Source organism: Leptosomus discolor, unplaced genomic scaffold (assembly GCF_034619465.1).
Source record: "Leptosomus discolor isolate bLepDis1 unplaced genomic scaffold, bLepDis1.hap2 HAP2_SCAFFOLD_35, whole genome shotgun sequence".
NCBI classification, from domain to species: Eukaryota; Metazoa; Chordata; class Aves; order Leptosomiformes; family Leptosomidae; genus Leptosomus; species Leptosomus discolor.
Window position 1 is genome coordinate 1,563,509 of NW_028237764.1, and position 21,225 is coordinate 1,584,733.

At 50.6% G+C, this 21,225-nt stretch overlaps 2 protein-coding genes across 2 annotated transcripts; one reads left to right on the forward strand and one right to left on the reverse strand.

Annotated features, from left to right (window-relative positions):
- Positions 1 to 8,190: 8,190 nt before the first annotated feature.
- On the reverse strand, positions 8,191 to 9,210 carry LOC147412958 (olfactory receptor 6E1-like). Its single transcript, XM_086480828.1, has one exon. The coding sequence runs from the start codon at positions 9,208 to 9,210 to the stop codon at positions 8,191 to 8,193; it is 1,020 nt and encodes a 339-aa protein (XP_086336954.1).
- Positions 9,211 to 19,841: 10,631 nt separating this feature from the next.
- On the forward strand, positions 19,842 to 20,822 carry LOC147412959 (olfactory receptor 6E1-like). Its single transcript, XM_086480829.1, has one exon. The coding sequence runs from the start codon at positions 19,869 to 19,871 to the stop codon at positions 20,820 to 20,822; it is 954 nt and encodes a 317-aa protein (XP_086336955.1). The 5' UTR covers positions 19,842 to 19,868.
- The last annotated feature ends 403 nt before the right edge of the window (positions 20,823 to 21,225 follow it).

Here is a 21,225-nt window from a genome sequence, read left to right on the forward strand (position 1 = left end):
CACAACCACCATTTCCAGCACTGCCCTCTCACCCCAGCTCAGAGAGGTTCTTGTCCCAGCACAGAGGGACACTGAATGACCAGGTCAGACGTCCATGTTCTCATTGTTCAGATGAGATGTAAGAATGCACATCACATCCACGAGGAGAGATGAGCCTGAAGGAGCACAAACGCCATCAGCTGTTCCTGGGGATGCCATGAAGGGCAGTGGGACAGGCAGTGTCTCAGGGTCACTTCACATTGACGGTAACGTCCCCTGGGAAACCACCGGAATGCAGCACTGGGGTGGGCTTCCTTGAACCCAAATGTCCCTGCATCCATTTCTCTTGCCATGGGACATCTCAGATGAGTGCAGGGCAACGTGACACACTGCAGGGTTGAGGTGCCTGCCAGCCTCTGGGAATGGCAGCAGGAGGCCAGAGAGGCACGACAACTCCTGCCCTGCACTGCCTGTGTGTGTGCGAGGGAAGGACTCGTGTCTCTGAGCAGCCCTGCGGGTAAGATGAGTGCACGAGACCAGCTCAGATGTGCTGAGGGAGCTGGCAGATGCTACTGCTAAGCTACTCTCCATCATCTTCGGCAGGTCACGGCAAACAGGAGAGGAGCCTGAGGACTGGAGGAAAGCCAATGTCACTGCAGTCTTCAAAAAGGGCAAGAAGGAGGATGTGGGGAACTACAGAGCAGTCAGCCTCCCCTCCATCCTTGGAAAGGTGATGGAACAGTTGATTCTGGGTGTCACCTCTAAACAGGGGGAGGAAAAGAGGATTGTCAGGAGTAGTCAGCATGGATTCACCAAGGGGAAATCATGCCTGACCCACCTGAGAGCCTTCTGCGACAGCATGACTGGCTGGGTGGATGAGGGGAAAGCAGAGGATGTTGGTGACCTTGACTTCAGCAAGGCTTTTGTCACTGTCTCCCACCACATCCTCACAGGGAAGCTTAGGAAGTGTGGGCTAGACGAGTGGAGAGTGAGGTGGATGGACAACTGGCTGAAGGAGAGAGCTCAGAGGGGTGTGCTCAGTGGTGCTGAGTCCAGCTGGAGGCCTGTGACTGGTGGTGTTCCCCAGGGGTCAGTACTGGGTCCCATCCTATGTATCATATTCATAAGTAACCTGGATGAAGGGACAGAGCACACCCTCAGCCAGTTTGGTGATGATACTAAACTGGGAGGAGGGGCTGAGACGCCAGAAGACTGTGCTGCCATCCAGCAAGACCTGGACAGGCTGGAGAGCTGGGAAGGGGGGGAACCTCATGAGGTTCAACAAGGGCAAATGTAGGGTCCTGCACCTGGGGAGGAATATCCCCCTGCACCAGTCCAGGCTGGGGGTGGACCCACTGGAGAGCAGCTCTGCAGAGAAGGACCTGGAAGCTCTGGTAGACAACAAGTGGACCATGAGCCAGCGATGTGTGCTTGTGGCCAAGAAGGCCAGAGGTATCGTGGGGTGTATCACGTATAGTGTGGCAAGTAGTTCGAGGAAGGTTATTCTCCTGCTCTACACTGCCCTGGTGAAGCCACATCTGGAGTGCTGTGTCCAGTTCTGGACCCTCCAGTTCAAGAGGGACAGGGAACTGTGGGAGAAATTCCAATGGATGTTACTAAGATGATGAGGGGGCCGGAGCATTTCCCCTATATGGAAAGGCTGAGAGACCTGGGGCTCTTTAGCCTGGAGAAGACTGAGAAGGGACCTTACCATCACTTATGAATGTCTAAAGGGTGGGTGTCAAGGGGACGGGGCCAGGCTCTTTTCAGAGGTGCTCAGTGACAGGACAAGGGGCAACGGGCACAAACTGGAGCACAGGAAGTTCCACCTCACCATGAGGAAAAACTTCTCTACAGTAAAAGTGACAGAGCATTGGAACAGGGAATCTCCTTCCCTGGAGATATTCAAACCTCCCTGGACATGATCCTCCACGACCTGCTTTCGGCAAATCAGCTTTAACGGGGGGGTTGGAGTACATGATCCCTTCCAACCCCCACTGTTCTCTGATTCTGTGATTTTTTTCTGCAGTAGCTGATAGATCAGCCCTTGACTCCTGGCTGGGATACGTGATTTTAGGCTCACCTCTGCCAGTGTCTCTAACAGGCCAGCAAAAGCACATTGATGGTGAGAATCCCCTTCCCTAAGAACCTGGTAGAGCCCTTCAGGAAGAGGGCATGGATAGGGGTTGTCACAGCTCTTCTGCTGTGGAGGGCAGCTTTGGTTGAAGTATGGGTGAAGGTAGTAGGGTACAAAAACCATGAGGGAGGTGAGCAAGAGAAAGTGTAGCAGTGCTGAGAGGAAGGATCACTTCCACCAACCCTCTGGCAGTGCTCTTCCTACTGCTGCCCAGGATGCTCTTGGCCACCTTTGCTGCCAAGGTGCAAAGCCAGGAGAGGACAAGGCTTTGGGGAGCCCTCACAGCCTTCCCAGATCTTCTTGGATATCAGCAAGAAAATGCAGTGAGGCTCTACTCTGTTGTGCATGATGGGAGGATGAGGGCCAACGGGCATCACCTGAAAGAAGGGAGGAAATACTCTGCTCACCAAGACACTCAAGCACCGCAGCAGATCTCCCAGAGAACTGGTGTTGTCTCTGTCCTTGGAGATTTTCAAGCCCCAAATGAATGAAGCCCTGAGCAACCTGCTCTGACCCCATAGCTGACCCTGCTGTGAGCAGCAGGTTGGCCTAGAGACCTCCTGAGGTCCCTTCCAGCAGGAATGATTCTGTATTTCCATCCAACACAGATCTTGCCTTCCTGATGGAGGGAAATCATGCAGGTGCCAGCTGACCATTGACGTCAAAGAGAAAGTTTGGTCAGATGACCTGTGGCTTTCTTGTCCCACTCCAGGCATTGTTGCAGAGATGCAGGGCTGCCTGGCAGGTACCCCCAAACAGCCCTCATCAGCTCCACGACATCACCTTTTCTTTTCTTTTTCCCTCACTTCCTGGTCACAATTTCTTCCCTTTGACCATCCTTGTACCCTCCCATGCAAACTGCCCATCTCTGTTCACCCTTCCCTCCCTAGTCCTACTCTGCCTTGCTTTGGACCTTCCTTTGGTGTTTCAGAGCTGAACACCATGGGAATGTGTCCCTTGGTCAGCACTATCACTGAACAAGTGCCTTCTGTTATGATCTGTAGTGCCCTGCAATTCCTCATGCTGTTGTCTTGTCAGAGGCACCACAGGTCAGGGTGAGCCATCTGCGGGTGCAGATGAAGAGCTGGTCCAATGGTGCTTCCCTGCTGGGGGACCTTGGAAATCTCTGGGATTTGGCACTAGAAACCCCAGGAAGCTTTGTGAGGAGAAGTGGTGAGTCCTTTACGGGGGCAGAGTGAAACCATAGCTGAGGGCAGGCTGGGAGCTGAGCAGCTCAGGAGTGACCCTGAGGAGAAGGGCCTGGGCACTACGAGGGATGCCAGAGGAGCCGGTGGTACACGCTCACCATGTGGAAGGCCAGCTGCAGATGGGGCTGCAGAGACGGGGCTGCATTAGGGGGTGTGTGGCCACCCAGACAAGGGACCTCTCATCCCCCTCGACTCAGGACTGGTGTGGCCACATGTAGATGACCAGAGTCTGGCTTTGGAGCTCCGTTGTCTGGGGGAATGGGGAGGAAATGAAGGACTGCCGAGGAGATCTGCCAGGCTGGAGTTTGGAGCCTGTGCAGGAAGGATGAAGGTTCTGGGCTTCTTTAGCCTGCTGAAGTGGAGGCTCAGGGCACAAGAGCAGCGTGCACCTGCTTGAAGGGTGGTTTCAGAGCTGACGGAGATTTTCTTGGTAGTGGGAAGAGAAGGAAAGCTCCACCAAGTGCGGCTTGAAGGTTCAGACTGGAGGTGAACGCAAAAGAGATGTCACTGCAAGGGTAGCCTTGTGGTGCAAGAGGTCACCGAGAGGGGGTCTGGATCAGCCTATGGCTTTGTGTTTCATGGAATGGCCAGCGAGAGTGGAGAGACATGAGGGAAGGTGTAGAAATGGTGGGGTGAGAGCTGGGTGGGAAAGCAAGCAGGGTGTCAATGGCCTGAAGGGAAAGAGGGGCAGGCTTGGGGCAGGGCAGGACAGCCTGCAGTAGAGATGGCCAAGGGCTGTAGCAAGGCTGAAAGGTCCAAGAGGCCTGAGGTCTTGGTCCTCTTGACTAGAGCAGTTGCCTTTGCCAGCGAGGCTGGTGACATGGAACATGGAGGGTGTCAGGATGGGCCTTGGCAGGGCCTGAGGGTCAGGGCTTGGCCTTTCTGCTTCCTAAAGCAAAGCAAAGGGTTTTCTCAGCATTCCAGCCCCCTGCACAGGGCCTTGGCCTGCCTGCAAGCATGGCCTCCAGTGATCTGCTCTAAGGAGGCCCTGGGGAGGCTTTGTCAGTAAGGGCCCTCAGGGGGGGCAGTCAGGGCTTCAAGGGACTTCTGGGCTTTGCTTCTGACTTTGACTTCTGCAGAGGTTTCTTCAGGCTTCTCTCAGTACCTGAGGGTCATGGAATGAGCCCCAAATGCCCTAATGAGCTGTTTACCTTGTCATTTTCTTCAGGTCTTCAAAACTTGCACAGATAACTGGAGCTATTTCATAGTGTAGTTCAGGAGGAAGTTTTCAAAGTGCATCTAAGAATTTTTTTTTTTTTTTAAGGGTTACACCTTCTGCCTTTTCTTTCAGCGAAGGGGTTAGAGCAGCATTCTCTAAGTGCTAACGATCCCGAGGGTCTCCTCAGGAGGTCTGGACTGATCAGAAAGGCATTTTTTTGAGGTCTGACACTGTATGGACAACCTTACTTCTCACCTCCCCAACCCCACCGTTTTCCTCATTGTCCCCTTTAACTTGCATCACTTTTTGTCATATCAGCCTTCTCCACTGCATTCTGCAGCTGGATGTTACAGCTCCATTGCATCATCTCCCGCCTGATCTCCTGACAGACCCGGCTGCACACAGGCACAGAAGAACTTTCCTGATGTGTAGAGAACAGTGCGGCATGATAAAGTTTCATGAACAATAAAACACACTCTGCAAGCACATGCTCTGTCCGAGCTGTCTCTAATGATCTTGAACTTCCTACAAGCGATAATCTGAGGAGAAATATCTACAGTAGGTGGATACAAGATAATTAGAAATAAAGACAATGAAAGGGTTGGCTAAGGACACAATTAGACTGTTGAAAGACAGGTAAGATTTTACTGCCTGAAGCTCAAAACAGCAACATAGGTGAGAGGCATCTGAATGAGCAAAGATTAAGGGGAGGAGGAAACCAGAGACTAATGATCTTTGTCAGTCTGCATCTGAAAAGATGACTTCAGAAATGGTCATTGTATCCTGAACAGGTGCAAATATCTGAAAGATTAAAGAAATTAAATCCACCATAGAACAGGAAGAACAGTGTTAGTGACCTCACAGGGGAAGATGGATATTTCTTTGGAATATCCCTTTGGAAAGGTCATGGGAATGGCAGAGGTCTCTTCTGAGAGAGGACAAACATCCATCTTTGAAAGAGGCCGAAAGTGCATCCCAGGGAACCCCAGACTGTACAAGCTCACGCTGGGGAGGAGTGTGACATCACTGAGAGTCCTCATGGGTGACAGTTCTGAGCACCTGCGAGAGAGTGACTGTCAACATGGACTCTCCAAGGGTCACTCGTGCCTCACCAACCTGACAGCCTGCACTTGTGCACGAGCAGATAAAAAGTGGCTGCCATTTGCCTCAGCTTCAGCCCAACCCTTGCCGTGGTCTCCCTCAATATTCTTCTACCCAAGTCAGGCCATTCCAGTCGGGACGGGTAGAGAAACATTAGGTTAAAACTGCATTAGGAAAAGCATTGCTGGCAGGTGGAGGGAGGTGACCCTTCCCCTCCACTCAGCACTGGTGATGCCACACCTGGAGTGCTGTGTCCAGTGCTGGGCTGCCCAGGGCGAGGAAGTTGCTGTTCTACTAAAGCACGTCCAGCAAAGGGCCACAGAGCTGGTTTAAGGGACTGGAGCAGCTTTCGTAGGTGTTAAGGCTGAGAGTTGTGGGACTGTTCAGTCTGGAGAAGGAAGCTTGGAGGGATTTTATTAATGTATAGGAATACCTGATGGAAGGGCATGAAGACCAGGGAGCCAAACTTTTCTTGGTAGTTCCCAGTGACAAGGGGGTGATGGACACAGGTATATAGACACAAAATTCTGTCTGAAACAGGTAAATGCTTTTTGACTGGAAGGGTGGTCAACAACTGGAACAGAGTGCCCCAGTGGATTGGTGGAGTCTCCATCAACCGACCTCGACCAGGTCTTCAGCAACCTGCTCCAGCTGGCCCTGCCCCAGCTGGGGTTCGGACTAAATGATTTCAGTGTCTTTAGATGACCATTGAATGTCCCTTCCAACCAAATCTATTCATGATTCTATGATTCTAAAAGCTCATTTTGGTGAGGAGTGTGCCATCAATTAGAGTCCTCTTGGTGATGTTCCTAGGCCCCTAAAAGAGAAGAATGTGTCCAAATGCAGGCAGTATGGACTTAGCAAGGATACATACTGGGACGTACGTGGGGAACACACAGACCTTTTCTGGGCCCTGTTCAATTTAATACCTGTATCCATGACCCAGAGGAGTCACCGTGTTTAACAAGAACAAATGTCAGATTCGACTCCTGGGATGAAAGAACACCAGTCACAAGTGTAGACTGGGAGAGGAGTGGTTGGAGAGCAACCCTGTAGAACGGGATCTGGGGGTGCTGGTTGACAGCAGGCTCAACAGGAGTCACCAAGGTTCCCCATCAGCCAAGAGGGCAAACTGGAAGCTGGGGTGCATCGATCAAAGTAGAACCAGCCAGCCCAAAGAGGGGATTATCCCACTCTGTTCAGCGTTGGTGTGGCCTCACCTTGAGCACTGTGTGCACTTCTGGGCCCCACAATTTTCAAGGATGTTAAGATACTTAAGGTGCTCAGAGGAGGCCAACAAAGCTGGTGGCAGGGCTGGAAGGCATGTCCTATGAGGAACGGCTAAGGAGAGTGGGTTTGTGTAACTTGGAAATAAAGAGGCTGAGGAGTGACCTCATTGCTCTCGACAGCTTCCTGAGATGGGGATGTGGAGAGGGAGGGGCTGAGCTCTCCTCCCTGATATCCTGTGACAGGGTATGTGGGAATGGTTCCAAGCTGCACCAGGAGAGGTTTAGACTGGACATTAGGAAGCATTTCTTTACCAAGAGGGTGGTCAAACCCTGCAATGGGCTTCCTAGAGAGGTGATCAACACCTTAAGCCTGTCAGTGTTTAAGAGGCATTTGGACAACGCCCTTATGAATATGATTTATCTTTTGGTGAGAGGTGAAGTGGTCAGGCAGTTGGACTAGATGATCATTGTAGCCCCCTCCCTACTGAACCATTCTGTTCTATAGAGGTACCTGTACAGGGTGGATCCCTCCAGCACCCGGGCTTTGACACTCAGTCTCCTCAGTATGAGCCCCTGAGGCTACAATCCCATTCCAGATGCTGGTACAGACCATCTCAGTCTCACACACACACACAAACTCTGACCTCCAGTCACTCCCATCTCTCAGTTGCTGGCACAAACGACACAAGGGCTGTCTGACCCCCTGGTCCTGCTTAAGTTGCTGCACTCACACCCCTGTGCTCACAGGTTCACGCAGAGGAGAGATTGACTCACCCAGGAAAGAGTTAGAAATAAAGTTTCATGAGAAGACAGAACAGGTTATACTCGTCGGGGTCCTCCCCTAAACTTCCCATAATAAGTCCTGTGCAATCCAAAAATGCTCCTGCCCTGCATCCCAAAAGGTGTCCTACACCTCAAGGCAAAAGTCCCCTTAGCCCAAGTGGCAAACCAGAAAGCTGCTCTCAGTGACTCCTCTTGATGGGTTTCACACCTGGAAACGGGGCTGATGGCTTTCCCAGGGCAGCCCTGGAAGGAGCTGGGACAACTTGTTCATGCCTCAGAAGCCTGTAATTTGGGTTTCCATCTGCCACTGTGCCTCTGTGCTCTTCTTAGTTTGCAGAGAAGGGCTCTTGATGAGCTGGTGGCTCTCCTGGGATGGGTCTGGGAGAGCTGAGGCAGGGTATTAGCTGAGCTACTCCTTCTGCCATTGGTAGTGCTTTCTTCGACTGTACAGATGAGCTTCGTATCACTTAGCCTGACACAATCCCACAAGAACTTCAGCCTCCTGAGGCATCTGTGTTTGGAGGTCACATACATATGCACTGGTATCATTTAAGAGGTGACAGCAGGTCATTGGAATCAGTGTCCAGAAAGGCATCACGATGAGGGGAAAAGCTGTACTGTTGCACGGGCAATGGCTTTGTTCAGGGCCAGCATCACAGCCTTGTTTCTAAGGCTGTAGATGAATGGATTTAAGAATGGGTACAGGACGGTGTTCAGCAAAGCTACGATTCTGTTTGTCTCCAAGGAAACGTCTTCGGAAGGACACACATAGAGAGCAATGCAGCTCCCATATACAATGGCCAAGGTGGTGAGATGGGAAGAACATGTAGTAAAAGCTTTTTTCCTCCCAGAGGCTGCTGGAAGGTGTAGAATACAGAGAAGGATGCCCATGTAAAATGCCAGAGTTAAACATAAGGAACCCAGTACGACAAATGGCAATAAAAAAGAGTCTAGTTTCCAAAACAGGCTGGTGTCAGAGCAGGACAATTTGAACAAGGGGGAGTTGTCACAAAAAAAATGGTGGATCTTGTTGGAGCCACAAAAAGTCAGCGTGTGGAGGAGGACCAGACGGTAACTCATGAGTGTGATGCCTGTGACCCAAGCAGCAACAACCAGGCGGATGCAGAGCTCAGGCTTCATGATGGCAGCGTAACACAAAGGCTGGCAGATGGCAACATAGCGGTCAAAGGACATGACAACCAGAAGAGCCAACTCTGTGCAGCCCAGGGCAAAATAGAAATAGGATTGGGCAAAGCAGCTGCTTAGGGAGATTCTTCTCCTCCCAGAAGCCAGGATCACAACAAGTTTGATGCTTGTGGAGGATGTAAACCAGATCTCCAGGAAGGACAGGTTGCTGATGAAAAAGTACATGGGGGTTTGCAGGCGGTGATCCATACACACCAGGAAAATGATGGTCATGTTCGCCACCACTGTTGTCAGGTAGACGAGCAGAAGGACCAGAGAGAGAAATAGCTGTAGTCTTTGATCAAGCCCTGAGAAACCCTCTAGGATGAACTCAGTAACTGCACTTTCATTTTCTGGTCCCATGCTCAATTTCAGTTCATCCTGAGGAGACAGGGACCTGGCAAAAACCAACTGTGGTAATTTCACCATCTGGGTGAATAGTTCTGTCCTTCCTTCTCTGCTGCTTTCCTTTCTTGCAGTCTTCCTATATGACACAGACAGAGACAGTTCTATAAGCATTTCTCCCACCTGAATTTTTCTGTTTCACATTTTAGTGGCAGTCCTCACAGAATTTTTTCTCCCTTATCTACCCTTTCCAAACACTCACAAAGGATTTTTTTCTCCAGATCACATTTTAAAGAGGCTGTTAGCTATTTCATCCCATTCCTGGGTAATCCCAAATTCATTCACTCAGACCTGTTGCAAACCTCTGTCACACCTATGTGCCAAACTCTCCTCTTCTATTGCACAAACATTAAACAATCAAAGAAATGAAATCAAATCAAATATGTATGGTGAAAGCTGTTCTTTCTACTTTTCAATACTTGCCTTTTTGGGCTAGGAATCGCCGACAATATGTTGATTTCAAAATAAATAATATCAAGTATCTTTTCTGTAATCCTCTGCTTTCTTCCATAGCTTCTTGCACTCTGTTTCTTCAGGAAAGGGCAGGGGGGTGACGGGGGAATAAGGACCAAGTCTAACTTGTCTTCCTTAGTACTCTAAATAGCGACTGAAATTTTTTATGGTTCCACACAGTCTCATCTGACATCTGCCTGCACAGAAACGCAGGTCGCTCTGATGCTGAGGAAACTTGGAGGTGTTCCATGAAGGTTACAGGTCCTGACCTCCAGCCTCTGGGAAGGGAGAACAGGTCCCTCATGCGTTGCTCAGGCCTCTCCTGGGGACAGTCTGATCTGCACGGTGCAATGGCAAGCACAGGTGTGGGACACTGTAGGACATCCTGTGGTGGAGACGCTCAAGGGCTCTGGCAAGACAAAAAGCCCCCAAGAGAGCTGAGGTCTTTCTCCCCTTGGCTAGGGCTGTTGTCTCAACCCCCAAGGCCTACCAGATGACCCCTTCACCTTATGGCACCAGCACCTCAGTGCCGACCCAGGACAAACTCAGAAGCAGAGGATCTTGGCCCTGCCCTTGGCACTGCACATCCCCACATCACCCTGCCCCAGGAAGAACCCTGAGGAATGGCTGAGGGACAGGGTCTGCCTTGCAGGGGCTGGCAAGTCAGTCCTTTGTCTTTTGGCTTGATAAAGCACACCAAGGGTTACTCAGCATCAGAGCCATCTTCACCTTACCTTTGCCTACTTGTCCTCACTGCCTCCTGTTTTCTTTTTCAACCAGCCCCCAGGGAGGCTTTGTCAGTAACGTCCCTCAGGGGAACCCATTAGTGCTCCAAGAAACTTTGGAGTTTGCATCTGACTTTGACTCCTTGAGAAGTTTCCTCAACTTCCCCTCACCGTCTGAGTTTCAAGGACTCAACATCAAAACCACCAGAGAGATGATTAGAAAGTGGTTGGGCTGTTGCTCTGCTGCTGAGCTGGGCTGGGCTCCTGGGACAGAGAGAGCTCCTAGCAAGCAGGCAGAGCTGCAGGGAGACAGCTCTGCCCAGCAGCAGCTGCTCTGCAAAGCGCAGCAGGGCTGAGGGGGCTGCCTGTGGGCACCAAGGAGAAAGGAGCGGGGCAGAGAGAGGTTGAAGGCAGGGGAGAGTGGAAGGATGGCTGAGAGCTCACTGGAGGAGAACTCTTCCCAGCCTCTGACACAGTAAGTCTCTGGGTGCAGGGTGATGTGTCAGTGGCTCCTTGAAAGATCTCCTGAATGTGTACAACCTCTGGGATCTGTATGTAATGCAGAAGAGGAAGACGGGGTGCAGGGCAGGGCTTCCCTAGTGCAGTTTGAGAGGGACAGGGCATGATGGCTGCCTTCTGGTAAGGATGGCTGTGGGGTGTGAAGCCCGTTGGGGATGGCTTGAGGATGTGAAGGTGGGTGTGCAGCCAGAGGTGCCCAGGGCTGTCCTTCCGTGCGGATTGTCTTCACCATGGGAGGCTGTGACCTTGGTCATGGACTCTGTCACCAGACTACATCAGCACTCAACCTGCCCCGGGAGCTCCTCATGAAGTTACGGGGAGTAGCTGTGTCTGGAAGGACAGATCCCCCGCAAAGATGCATCTCTCCTGACATGTAAAACTCTTCCTTCTGCAGAGAAAAGGGACTGAGAGCAACTGGCCTGGGATGCCACCAACATGGAGGTGCTGTGCTCTGCTGTGTAAGGAGAAGGCTTTCCCCAGTGCCAGCTGTCTTCCTCTCCTGTTCCCCATTTGCAGAAGGATCAAGGTATTGCTCTGCATTTTTTCTCCAATACCTGCTGCTCCTTTTTCTTACTTGTGGAAGATCTGGGTTGTGGGGTAGTGTTATGCATCTCAGATGCATTTGAGTCACTGATCCTGGGGGGCTGTGGGCAATACAGTGTGTGGGACTTGGAAACAAGTTGAGCCTCCCTTCAGGAGAGGATGGGCGCTGTCTTTCAGGCACCTGAGCATCTCCATGAGGTGAAGAGGTTGAAGTGCCCTTCCCCCGTGCTGCGTGCAACTCAGCAGAGGAGGATGGGAACCTAGTGACAGCCCCATTCTCCCCCACAGGCACGCTGCTGTTATCATGTCTGGAGAGAGCCAAGAGATGGAAAATGGGGGTGAGAAAGGTTCTGTGTCGGCTGTGAGTGATTCCGACGCAGACTTTGCTGTTCATTACAGCAGAGTTGGAAGGGCTGGGTCCCTCCCTGGGCTCTTCCCTCTCAGACACAGCAGGTCTGGGTGCTGACTCCATCACATTGGAATAAATAGGGACAATTGTCACACAGTCACTGAGGGAAATACCTCTTACTCAAGTGAAGCACCCATTGCCAGGAACAGCTACTGAATGCACGGGCTGTTTGACACCTCTGCAATAGAACAGGTCTGACTTGTCTGGAGCCCCTGGTCAGAGCCCCTGCTCCTCAATCCTGAACTCACAAAAAGGAACTGATCGTGGTTCCTAGAAAAAAAAAAAAAAAAAAAAAAAAAAAGCCATTTTGGGTGTTTTGTCTTAGAAATGGCATAAAAGAGGTTCAGAGAAATCTATCCTCAATTGTCAATGTCTTCTCCTCTTACAGCAGTCCCCCATTCCTGCAGTGAAATAATGTCCAATGCCAGCTCCATCACAGAGTTCCTCCTCTTTAGATTTGGAGACACATGGGAGCTGCAGCTCTTGACCTTCGGGCTCTTCCTGGGCATCTACCTGGCTGCCCTCCTGGGCAACGGACTCATCATCACTGCCGTAGCCTGTGACCCCCACCTCCACACCCCCATGTACTTCTTCCTCCTCAACCTCTCCCTCCTTGATCTGGGCTCCCTCTCCACCACTCTCCCCAAAGCCATGGCCAACTCCCTCTGGAACACCAGGGCCATCTCCTACTCAGGATGTGTTGCACAGTTTTTTCTCTTTGTCTTCTTGCTCACAGCAGAATATTCTCTTCTCACCGTCATGGCCTACGACCGCTACGTTGCCATCTGCAAACCCCTGCACTACGGGACCCTCCTGGGCAGCAGAGCTTGTGTCCACATGGCAGCAGCTGCCTGGGGCACTGCTTTTCCCTATGCTCTGCTGCACACGGCCAATACATTTTCACTGCCCCTCTGCCAAGGCAATGCTGTGGACCAGTTCTTCTGTGAAATCCCCCAGATCCTCAAGCTCTCCTGCTCAGACACCTACCTCAGGGAGGCTGGGTTTCTTGTGGTCAGTGCCTGTTTAGTGATGGGATGTTTTGTGTTCATTGTGGTGTCCTACGTGCAGATCTTCAGGGCCGTGCTGAGGATCCCCTCTGAGCAGGGACGCCACAAAGCCTTTTCCACCTGCCTCCCTCACCTGACCGTGGTCTCCCTGTTTCTCAGCACTGCCATGTTTGCCCACCTGAAGCCCCCCTCCATCTCCTCCCCATCCCTGAACATGGTGATGGCAGTTCTGTACTCGTTGTTGCCTCCAGTAGTGAACCCCCTCATCTACAGCATGAGGAACCAGGAGCTCAAGGACGCCCTGAGGAAACTGATGACTGGTTGCTTTGCAGAAGTAGCAATGAACCGCTCATATTCCACTGCATGTCCCTAGTAATGGAACACATTACTGGCATAGTCTGTATGTTTGGGAGGTTGTTTGACCTGGTTTCTTTGGGTTTAGCTTTTCTTGGTTGTATTAATTCTGTCCCCAAACCCTCCCCTTATTCTTTACCCTATTTCTGTGTCAGTGTTTGCTTGTTTTGCGTGCTCTAGAGACTTTGTGTAAATAAGGAGCTGTGGTCTCTGTGTGTTTATTCCACATAAAGGACCCTGCACCCACTTCTTTGTCTGAGTTCTTTTCTCCAAGATGTTCTGTGGAGCTGCAGGGGCAGCGTCTGTGTGCTGAGGTGGAGGGGGCAGTAGCCACCCTGAGCTGGGTCTGCCTCTCAGCCTCACCAGCATGGCCCTGGCCACCCCAGCCCACTTGCTCTGCAGAGCGGCACCACCAGTTCAGGGTCTGTGGGGAGCCTGGGGAGGGGGTGCAGGAATGGCCGTCCACGTCAGCAGAGATGAGCTCTGTAGGGAAAAGCCTCTGTGGGGAGATGGGATGTCCTGGGAGAAGAGCAGGGCACTGTGTGTGTGTGCAGGGGGGACATGGAAAGAGAAACCCTTTGGTGTGGGTGTCAGCTCGGGTCAGGCTGCCCTTTCCCTGGGGCAAAAGGACCTTCCTGAGGATCCCCAAGGCCAGTTGTCTCCTGCTGTCCTGGGGAGCAAGTTTGGCATTTGGGACTGCAAAATGCTCGGTGTGGGGATCTCCTCAGCATGCCGGCTGGATGAACGTTCTGTGGCCTGTTTCTTGCTCTGGGACGTGAGGGATGCGCAGAGCAGTGTGGAGATTGAGGGCACGGACTCCAATTTGGGATAAACCAAAGACCTTTATTGTTTGCTACAGCATCATTATATACTTTTCTCTACTAGCACACGCACCACTAAGCAAGCTGTGATTGATTTATGGGCATTGTCCGCCCGCCACTACCGCTAGCCCCATTGGCTGCTGTCCTGCAGGTTTGTGTTCTTCTCGTGTCTAAGGGTCTGCACCTGTTTACTTCCCTGTTCTCTTCCTTTGCTCTTGTTCAAGGCTCAGGGCAGGAGCTGCCTGAATCCTCTTCCCACCCCTTCTCTCCTTGTTCCTCCTCAGTGCAACAGTGCCTGGCTGGCTTCCAAAGGTCGCCTCTGACTTACTCCTACGTCTCCCCCTCCTTTGCTACAACCAAGACAGCTGTGACAGTCATATATTAAACGCTTAATACATTGCAGGAGACATGGTATACAGAGAAGGATATGTAGGAAGAGAAGGAGACAGATTAACAACACCTTATTAAGTGATTTAAACCAGCTAACAAAACCCCATCCCTCTAAAACTGATTTAGCGATTGTCATGGGTCATCAACCCGAAGCTTGAGAACTCCATCCTTCAGCGTCTGGATACTTTTAGGGATTGACTCAGAGTGATCTGATAAATTCATGCAACACATTCCTTCAAAATCCTCACATCCATGACTTGTGCTAAAAACAAAACACCAATAGCTGTACGATTTTGCAGCGTGACATGCCCAACTATTACACAGGCTTCTGTAGAACAACTGCACTGGTGCTCGCTCTGAGTGACCAGTTACAGATCAAAGGAAACACACGTGACCAAGGCAAAGTAAAGCAAACACAGGAAAAGAAGCTCAGCCCCTGTAACTCAGACTTTTCCTAGCTAGCAGGAATCCACTTCTAGAAATCTGTCAAAGGCTTTTATATCTTTTATGCAGTTCCCTTCTTTCTTCCCTGTTTTTTTCTTTTTTCCTTTTTTTTCCTTTTTTTTTTTTTCCCTTTTTTTTCCCTTCTCTTTCTTTTTTTCTTTTTTTTAAAATTTTCTTAGAAACACGCTCCACCTGGAAAATGACTCGGGGGGGTGGGGGGGTTGGGCAGGGCCATTCCATAGCATTTTGGGGGTGAGGTCCGTTTTGGGGGGCGGTGAGGGGGTGAAGTCCGTTTTTTTTGTGGGGGGATGTGTTGGGCTGACTCCAGGTGTGACGCTGGGGGTCCCCCATCCCCGGCCACGAGCCTTCAGCGTCGTCCTTGTCCTCCTTCCTGCTCATGGCATGGGGGGCTACAGGAGGTTCTTGGCCAGGCCATCGGCGTCTGGGCCAAGGGGGTCTGGGCCAGCTGGCCCTGGCAGCTGTATGGGAGGACGCACTCACCGGGCGCGCCTCACTCTGCCACGCCAGGAAGATACTTTGGGAGCGGGCGCCGCTGCCAGCACCAGCTGTGCCGCCTTCAGCTGCAGCAGGGTCCTGTGGAACCAGGGGTACTCAGAGAGGGGGTGCTCCAGGGGGTCCATCTGGCAACTGTACCGAACCGGCAAGGCACGTAACATTTCCAAGTCCCCCTCTTCCCGAGCCTTAGGGCGAGCTTCGTCCCATATCTCAGGGGAATAGGTAGTACATGAGTCCACTCTGGGGACTGAGACCGTGATCCACTTCAAGATACGCTTAAGTTAGGACTCAATTTTGGCCTTTCTCTCCTGCATTTTTTGTTCACATTCACTTTTTAAACTATCGAGATTCTTGCTTTGTTTATTGTTCGAGGTTACAGTGTAAGATGTGCCCAAAAAGTATTCCATTACCATCTTCATGAGCTTTTGAGACCAGGTGGGGCGGTGCTCCCTGCCTCCCACCTCTGGACTGTCTCCTGTTAATGGCCCATCAAGGAACTGCCTCAGGACTCACCATCCCAATGTGAGATGCTCCGCCCAGGGGGGGAAGGAGCCAAGCAGTCCATGCTAAATAAAAACTGAGATCTCGAACACCCTGGCAGCCTTCTTCCACTGGATTCGCAGAGGAGTTTTTTCCCACTGGAGTTCCAGAGGACAAGAGCTACCTACCTACCACTGGACCTTTGGAGGAAGACCAGACACTTTTACATGATCGCTTCTTCAACAGAACTACATCCATCACTTCAGGAGGACTGCAGCCAGCATCTTATCGGACTGCTACTGCCACCTGTAATAAGTAACATATTGTGCTTTGTTCATTAAACCTGTATGGGAAGGTATGGATGGAAGATTTATGTGCCCGCAAGGCTTGATAGCCCAACCGAAGGACATTCTTGCATAAGTCAACAGGACCCGTAGCTGAGGGGGTTGAGTAGTCACATTCTTGCATAAGTCCACCCACAGGGCAACGAGGAAGACCTTCAGCCTTCATCCTTACGATCACCAGGAGGCAGAGAAAGACCCCCCAGCAACAGAAGGAACATGCGCAGAGTATCGACCTGATTGCAACACCACGAATGCAGGAAATGAGACTGTATATAATGTGCTTACATGAGGCGGGAAGTTGCGAGCCGTTGGCGGAGCGCAGACTCCCCGGCCGCCCAGCGCTGCCTTTGCTCTTGTTCGCTTGCTAATATAATAAAATTCACATTGGATTTTGACACTTTAAATTGTCCGTGTCTCTACCTATCACACCACCCTAACAGGGTGTCAGATTGTATTTCTGACTCTCAGTTTAAACCAGTGGGTTTTTTTTTTCTGCCTTGTTTTTTATATATATATATATATATATATATATATATTAGTAAAGAACTGTTATTCCTATTCCCTATATCTTTGCCTGAAGGTCCCTTAATTTCAAAATTATAATAATTTGGAGGGAAGGGGGTTGCATTTTCCATTTCAAGGGAGGCTCCTGCCTTCCTCCGCAGACACCTGTCTTTCAAACCAAGACATTTATCCAGCTGCTCGTTCAGATTATTTAGCTCTTCATGACAGTCTTTTCCTCCCCAGACACAGAGCTATCCATTATGCCCCATTTCTCACTCCTGTCCTGCAGAGAAGATTAATGTGATTCCGCGATCCTGCTTCCTTTCAGCAGCCTGAGGAGTTCAACGGGGTTGCCACTGGATCAGCTACTCCTTAAGTTACATTCCCAGCCGCTCACCTTTTTTCCTAGGTGATTACTTGTCCGGACGGCAGCTCTCAATCCTCTGCTTTATTCCTTCTGCTGGGCTCTCCACCGGTCGCTCACTGCCGCGATTCAAGTCCCTGTTCGGGTGCCATTTGTGAAGACTGAGGGCACGGACTCCGATCGAGGATGAATCGGAGACCTTTATTGTTTGCTACAGCATCATTATATACGTTTCTCTACTAGTATACGTGCCACTAAGTAAGCTGTGATTGGTGTACAGGCATTGTCCACAGGCCACTACCGCTAGCCCCGTTGGCTGCTGTCCTGCAGGTTTGTGTTCTTCTCGTGTCTAAGGGTCTGCACCCGTTTACTTCCCTGTTCTCTTCCTTTGCTCTTGTTCAAGGCTCAGGGCAGGAGCTGCCTCAATCCTGTTACCTCTTTCCATCCCTTCTCTCCTTTAAAGCCACCACACCAGCAGCAGCACATACACAGCTGGGAAGACAGCGGGTCCCATCCCATTCCCCTCTCAGGCTCATCTGGGGTGAAGGTCATGAGGGGGCCTTGCATCCCCTGCAGCATTGACCCGTGGATTTGGTTCACTTTGGTCCTTCCCCCTGACATGTTTGTCAGTCCCGTGTTGCAGACTAAGAGATCTCTGTGGCTGCTCACGAGCCGCAGACATTCTCTGTCTCCCTGGGCACGGCTGAGTTTAACCGAGGTGTTGCGACGTGTTTCGACGGCTGCAGGGCCATTTGCAAGCCCTCGCGTTGCTCTTGTCTTTGCCAGCTCCTGCTTGTGCTCCGTGCTCGTGTTCACCTGCTGGGGAATGTCTCCTCTGCCCATGCTCAGACTCACCATCTTGTGTGCCACCCGACCCTCTGTGCCCAGTGCAGAGACTGCTTCTTCTGGGACATCATCCCTTTGCTGAGAGGAGCCCGCACGGGCACCAGCTACTATGAACCAGGAGCGTTGCTCTCTCCTCCGCTGTGCTGCTGAGCTCCTTCACATGGACTACTGTGGTTTATGCCTCCATGAGAGGCACCATCCTGAGGATAACCTCTGTGCAAAGCCACAATAAGGCCTTCTTCACCCGGATATCCTTCATCTGCACATCCTCTCTTTCTTCACTCTGTGTCTCTCATGCTGGCTGCGTGTTTGGCGATGCAGGGCCTGAACAGAATCTGTCTGCAAATTATCAGGTTCCCCTAAGGAGGTGCCTTCAGGAGAAGAATACTTTTAGATAATTTAGGTGTCACCCAACAGAGTAAGAAGACACCAGCCTTTGAGTGTGTGAACTGACCTAGAAAATGGAAACTGGGATGACCACCTCTGATTCACCAATTCACCACGCTCAAACTGCTGGAGGTGACTGAGCTTGAGCATTTGCTCAAATGCAGCCAGTGGTTTAACCTCAGAAACTTTTCCAGACGAACCCAGTGCAGAGCTTCCCCTGTGCCAGACTAGAGGCAAAGAACAAGCCAGGCATTTGGGATGTAAGACAAGCCTGAGCCCCAAGCTGAAATGTCATGCCAATGTGGAGCACCACCCTATGCTGAAATTCCCATTTTTGCTCCTTCCGTAATGCTACCCATTCTGCCCTGGGACAGAGCCTGAGGGGACAGCACAGCCTGTGGAGAACTTTTGTTTCACTGCTTGAAACCCACCAGCTCCTCCCCTCGCTCTCCTCCCCTTGCATTGTGAATCATCCTGTGTCTGGTCTCATCTGCTCTGCTCCTTTCTATGTCTAAAAATAACGGTGAAGATGAAGGGAAAAACATTGGTCGTTATTATGTATACTTTTCTTGTGCTTCCTTTTGTTAGATTAGTATTTTGATTTTAAAAAATAATAACTGAGTACATCCGAGATTTGAGACTTGAACAGTGAGTGTCACCGACTGTGCTGCAGGTGCCTGTGAGAACTTGTTTCCCAGAGGCTCCCTCTATACTCAATGGAGACAAGAGAAAACACTAGAGGCTGGGTCCTCCCAGCCTATAACTGGCACGCAAAAGAAAGCTTACAAATCTCTTCGGGACACCCTTGCTCTGCGTTTTGGTCAGGACATTTGAGGGTAATAGCAATGAGCAGCTGTTTGGAAACAACTGCGTTTCTGTGCAGGCGGATGTCAGATGAGACTGTGTGGAACCACAGAAAATTTCAGTCACTATTTAGAGTACTAAGGAAGACAAGTCAGACTTGGTCCTTGCTCCCCCTTCCCACCCCTGTCCTCTCCTGAAGAAACAGAGAACAATAAGCCACGGAAGAAAGTGGGGGATTACAGAAGAGATACTTGATATTACTTATTTTAAAATCAGCAGATTCTCAGCGATTCCTAGCCCAAAAAGGCAAGTATGGAAAAATAGAAAGAACAGCTTTTAACATACAGATTTGGTTTGATTTCATTTGTTTTGCTTTTTTAGTATTTGTGCTATAGAAGAGGAGAGTTTGGCACATAGGTGTGACAGAGGTTTGCAATAGGTCTGAGTGAATGAATTTGGGATTACCCAGGAATGGGATGAAATAGCTAACAGCCTCTTTAAAATGTGTTCTGGAGAAAGAAATCCTTTGTGAGTGTTTGGAAAGGGTAGAAAAGAGACAACAAATTCTGTGAGGACTCCCACTGAAATGCGAAACAGAAAAATTCAGGTGGGAGAAATGCTTGAAGGACTGTCTCTGTCTGTGTCATATAGCAAGACTGCAAGAAAGGAAAGCAGCAGAAAAGGAAGGACAGAACTATTCACCCAGATGGTGAAATTATCACAGTTGGTTTTTGCCAGGTTCCTGTCTCCTCAGGATGAACTGAAATTGAGCATGGGACCAGAAAATGAAAGTGCAGTTACTGAGTTCGTCCTAGAGGGTTTCTCAGGGCTTGATCAAAGACTACAGCTATTTCTCTCTCTGGTCCTTCTGCTCGTCTACCTGACAACAGTGGTGGCGAACATGACCATCATTTTCCTGGTGTGTACGGACCACCGCCTGCAAACCCCCATGTACTTTTTCATCAGCAACCTGTCCTTCCTGGAGATCTGGTTTACATCCTCCACAAGCATCAAACTCGTTGTGATCCTGGCTTCTGGGAGGAGAAGAATCTCCCTAAGCAGCTGCTTTGACCAATCCTATTTCTATTTTGCCCTGGGCTGCCCAGAGTTGGCTCTTCTGGTTGTCATGTCCTTTGACCGCTATGTTGCCATCTGCCAGCCTTTGTGTTACGCTGCCATCATGAAGCCTCAGCTCTGCATCCGCCTGGTTGTTGCTGCTTGGGTCACGGGCATCACACTCATGAGTTACCGTCTGGTCCTCCTCCACGCGCTGACTTTCTGTGGCTCCAACAAGATCCACCATTTTTTTGGTGACAACTCCCCCTTGTTCAAATTGTCCTGCTCTGACACCAGCCTGCTTTGGAAACTAGACTCTTTTTTATTGCCATTTGTTGTACTGGGTTCCTTATGTTTAACTCTGGCATTTTACATGGGCATCCTTCTCTGTATTCTACACCTTCCAGCAGCCTCTGGGAGGAAAAAAGCTTTTACTACATGTTCTTCCCATCTCACCACCTTGGCCATTGCATATGGGAGCTGCATTGCTCTCTACGTGTGTCCTTCAGAAGATGTTTCCTTGGAGACAAACAGAATCGTAGCTTTGCTGAACACCGTCCTGTACCCATTCTTGAATCCATTCGTCTACAGCCTTAGAAACAAGGCTGTGATGCTGGCCCTGAACAAAGCCATTGCCCGTGCAACAGTACAGCTTTTCCCCTCATCATGATGCCTTTCTGGACAGTGATTCCAATGACCTGCTATCACATCTTAGATAATATCAGTGCATATGTATGTGACCTCCAAACACAGATGCCTCAGGAGGCTGATGTTCTTCTGGGATTGTGTCAGGCTAAGTGATACGAAGCTCATCTGTACAGTCAAAGAAAGCACTACCAATGGCAGGAGGAGTAGCTCAGCTAATACCCTGCCTCAGCTCTCCCAGACCCATCCCAGGAGAGCCACCAGCTCATCAAAAGCCCTTCTCTGCAAACTAAGAAGAGCACAGAAGCACAGAGGCAGGTGGGAACCCAAATTACAGGCTCCTGAGGCATGAACAAGTTGTCCCAGCTCCTTCCAGGGCTGCCCTGGGAGAGCCATCAGCCCCGTTTCCAGGTGTCAAACCCATCAAG